Raw genomic sequence first — 4,194 nt, 5'->3', positions numbered from 1 at the left:
GGGCATAAAACTGTTGGTATGGCGTAAATAGAAATACCCATAATGCTTTGTTTAAAGGATTATGAGATTTTTCAGAATTTGGCTCTTTGGTTTTATTTTTTTTTTGGAAATACTGAATCAAATTGATTTAATAATGAAAATTGTAAATAAGAATAATGACAACTAATTTTTCTTGAAAATGTTGAAATAGAAGTAGCATTTTAACCAAGTTGTTTTTGAAAATTATTGTCTTTTGAACTAAATATAAATGCAGATAATACTGCAATTGAACTTAAAGTAAAAGATTTTAATGTAATTATCCAAGGAAAAAGGTTTTGGGATTTCAAAAATTCTGATAGAACATAATACATGTAATACTTAATAACTTAGTTATACTCACATTATTATTATTTACCATTTATTACTACTTTCCTTTTATTTCACAATTTTCATTAATTTATTTGATTCAGTATTTCCAATTTCAGATTCTTCCAAAAAGCACAAAACAAGCAAATTATACCTGAATATATGAAGCTGCCATGTGTTCTCCTCTTGCAAACTAAAACCAAAGAGCCAAATTTTGAAAAAAAAATTCCCATGATCCTTCAAACATTTAAAGCATTATGGGTATTTCTATTTACGCCATTCCAACAGTTTTATGCCGTAAGAAAATTTACGCCTTGCTTATTTCAATTTACGCCTGTAAGAAAACTTACGCCCTTGCTTATTTCAATTTATGCCAGGTTTATTGCTTTTTCTACGCCCGTAAGGACTACAAATTTACGTTTCCTGCCCCCTCACGCTTAGATCTAGATATGTTACTGCCACTTACGCCTGGTTTACGCCTTATTTCCAGGCATAATACGCCTTATAATTTAGTACAGGAGCAGGGGCTTAAAAAAACAGTCAGTTAAAATCAGATCTTATAACAACAAGAAGGAATGTGGTACCTCTGAGTCTATCTTGTTTTTCTTTGAATCTGCATTCTATGTCAGCTTGTTGTTCCTTCATTGATTCTATTTCACTGTGATATTCAGTAAGGACCATTTTTGTCAGTTGATGGACCTCCTTCATGTACTGAGCTTTGTCGTGTTCCAGGGACATCTTTAATTCAACTGTCTGTTTGAAAAGAAAATACAGTTTAGATTATTTATTTAGATATGAAAGCATGTGGTCAGGAGAAAACTGGTGGATTTACATATTTTTTTTAAAGAAAAGCGGACTACAATACGGTGTGGGTTTTCACATTTTTGAAAGCTGTACAGTTGCTGCAATTGCTTACATCCACCTTGTTTGAACTTTAGCTTATACTTGTGTCTGACATTTGCAATTATAACATATAACATCCAAAATTAAATGATTCATAAAAATCAATAATAGTCATGATAGTTATCAAAAGTATCATGATTATAATTTAGTATGCCAGACACGCGTTTCGTCTACATAAAACTCATCAGTGACGCTCATTTCAAAGTATTTTTAGAGCCAAACAAGTACATAGTTGAAGAGCATTGAAGGATCCAAAATTCTAAAAAAGTTATGCCATATATGGCTAAGGTATTCTATGCCTGGGAGGAAAAAATTCTTAGTTTCACGAAAAAATTCAAAATTTTGTAAACAGTAAATTTATAAAAATGAACACATTATTGATATTCATGTCAACACCGAAGTGCTCACTACTAGGCTGGTGATACCCTCTGGATGAAATGTCCACCAGCAGTGGCATCGACCCACTGGTGTAAATAAATATCGAAGTACCAGAATTTTAATTAAGTACGCCAGACACGTGTTTCGTCTACATAAAACTCATCAGTGACACTCTATCAAAATATTTTAAAGCCAAACAAGTACAAAGTTGGAGAGCATTAAGGATCAAAAATTCTAAAAAGTTGTGCCAAATACTGCCAAGATTTGGAATTGTATAAAACATACCTCTGCCTCATGGTCTTTCTGGATTTGTTTTTGCAACAATCCCATTTCTCCAAGCTGCTGTTTCAGATGTTGATTAGCTAGTTTAACTTCACTTAATTCATGGATCTGTTTTTTCATCATATGAATTTTCTGTTAAAAATATCATGAAAAAATTTAATTAAATTGTGTTAACTACAACTAAAACCATCAAATAAAAAAAAACTAGAGAATATGTTTTCTTTTACCATTGAAATCACAACATGATTATTTATTGAAAAAGCCATTTCAGAATCTAAATCATTTATTGTAGTTTACAAGAGTACACCAAAATATTGTAATTTGCTGACACATAATAAATAAAGTAAGTCAATGAAAGAAGTGACATTTTATTATTTTGTGTGTTATACAATGAAAATCCCCATTATAGCTCAGTCTCTGAAAAGTGAATTGACACACTCTTTATCAATGAATAATTACATTAGATGTATGTTTCATTATTATACGTTATTCTGATTGGCTAACTGCACATCACATGTTATTCCGTAAGCAATTGCATCAGACAATAACATTTATCATTCGTGATGACACGAGGTTCCACAATAAAGTGCACAGGTGAATTAAACAAAACTTGATAAAAATCGTGTTTTCATGATCCTAGCTAAAAAATGTAATTATAAGTATTGAATGCTTCTTTTTTATAACTTTATAGGGTTGTAAAAGCGTTGACCGCGCTTCATACAAAATGTACTTCGGTCAACACTTTTACACCCCAATAAATTTACAAATTGAAGCATTCAATTCTTAAATAAATTAATGTGGTTCCCAACACTTTTACTAAATTTACTTTGGCTTGTTTAATTGTCATAAAATTTGACAAGGTATTTACTTTGACCCTTTGACAAAAATATAAAGATTTCAAAAAATTTCAACCAACCAATTTATCAAAAAAAATTACACTTGTTTATTAACATGGCAGTTTGACAAACACTAGTTTTGATCATTGAGAAGCTTTATATTCCCTTAACAATACACTGTAATTAAAACAATTAGCTGATTTTATAGAGTTATCTCCCTGTAAAGTAAAGTAAAGTAAAGTAATCTTTATTTAAAGTCGGGTTGCATATATATACATAATAACAATGAACATGAGCTCTTAAGAGCTCTTTAACCGACTGATATTAATAAACAAAACATACATGTAATAACATCAGACACACATACAACACAAACATGCAAACAGACAGCACATATATATATTAATACATAGATAGCACATGCAGAATAAAAGCTAAGCAAGATAGATTAAAACAAATGTCTAATATCAGCACATATACAGTAGCACATAGTATTTATATAACAGTAGCACATGCAAACTTAAACACTTTAAGCACAAACAAAAGACTGCATGCAGCTATAGCAAAGGTAATGCATAAGCAAAAGAAATAAATGGCTAAATAAAAAATAAAAATAACTGCAAAAAAATAAAACATTAAAAAAAAAAAAAAACAAACAGCAGGCTTCGAGATCAAGTTATGGGGCAGCAAGTAAGTATGTTATTTACAAGAACTGCATGTACATTTTTCTGAAAAACACCAGGTGGAGATAAAATTTTTGAACTGGCCAAAAGTTGATAAGCTCCTTGCCTCATTTGGCAAGGAGTTCCAGAGTTTTGCTGCCTCATAACTAAAGTTTTTCTTACCATACCTTGTTGTTTTTGGCCGTGGTATATCTGCTATGCCTTTGTACCTGAAGTTATATGAATTTTCTTTAATATTTACTAAATTATGTAGGAATTCTGGACTTCCCTGTAGTGTTAAAGTACCTACTTAAAAGAAGAATGTGTCTCAGGAGACAAATGTCCCAACTCTAGGTTTGTTATTTTCTTAGTTATAAAAGGACATAACTTGAGAACAGTCAATGACTCTGACAACATTGGAACTCTGTCTGTAAACTTTGGTTCTAAGCATTGTGTGCAAGTTTTATATAATTTGGATAAAGCAAACTGAACTTTGGAAATGAAAATGGAACAAATGGATACATCAGGGGCTTAAAAAACAGTCAGTTAAAATCAGATCTTATAACAACAAGAAGGAATGTGGTACCTCGGAGTCTTTATCTTGTTTTATTTTGAATCGATATTCTATGTCCGCTTGTTCAGTATGGACCATTTCTATTTGTGTGCAATGTTCAGCACGGACCATTTCTGTTTGTTGATGGAACCCCTTTGTGTACTGAGCTTTCTCTTGTTCCAGGGAAATCTTTTATTCAACTGTCTGTTTGAAAAGAAAATACAGTTTAAAATAT

At 31.1% G+C, this 4,194-nt stretch overlaps 1 protein-coding gene across 1 annotated transcript; it reads right to left on the bottom strand.

Annotated features, from left to right (window-relative positions):
* Positions 1 to 885: 885 nt before the first annotated feature.
* Positions 886 to 4,143, bottom strand: LOC134692183 (uncharacterized). Its single transcript, XM_063552632.1, has 3 exons — positions 3,993 to 4,143; positions 1,912 to 2,040; positions 886 to 1,098 (listed from the first exon to the last, which is right to left on the bottom strand). Exons 1-3 carry the CDS (start codon positions 4,089 to 4,091, stop codon positions 886 to 888), a joined length of 441 nt encoding a protein of 146 aa, XP_063408702.1. The 5' UTR covers positions 4,092 to 4,143.
* Positions 4,144 to 4,194: the final 51 nt, after the last annotated feature.

The sequence above is a fragment of the Mytilus trossulus genome, chromosome 12 (genome assembly GCF_036588685.1).
Source record: "Mytilus trossulus isolate FHL-02 chromosome 12, PNRI_Mtr1.1.1.hap1, whole genome shotgun sequence".
NCBI classification, from domain to species: domain Eukaryota; kingdom Metazoa; phylum Mollusca; class Bivalvia; order Mytilida; family Mytilidae; genus Mytilus; species Mytilus trossulus.
The sequence above is the reverse complement of the archived record's forward strand: the minus strand, read 5'-3'. Positions and strand labels throughout refer to the sequence as shown.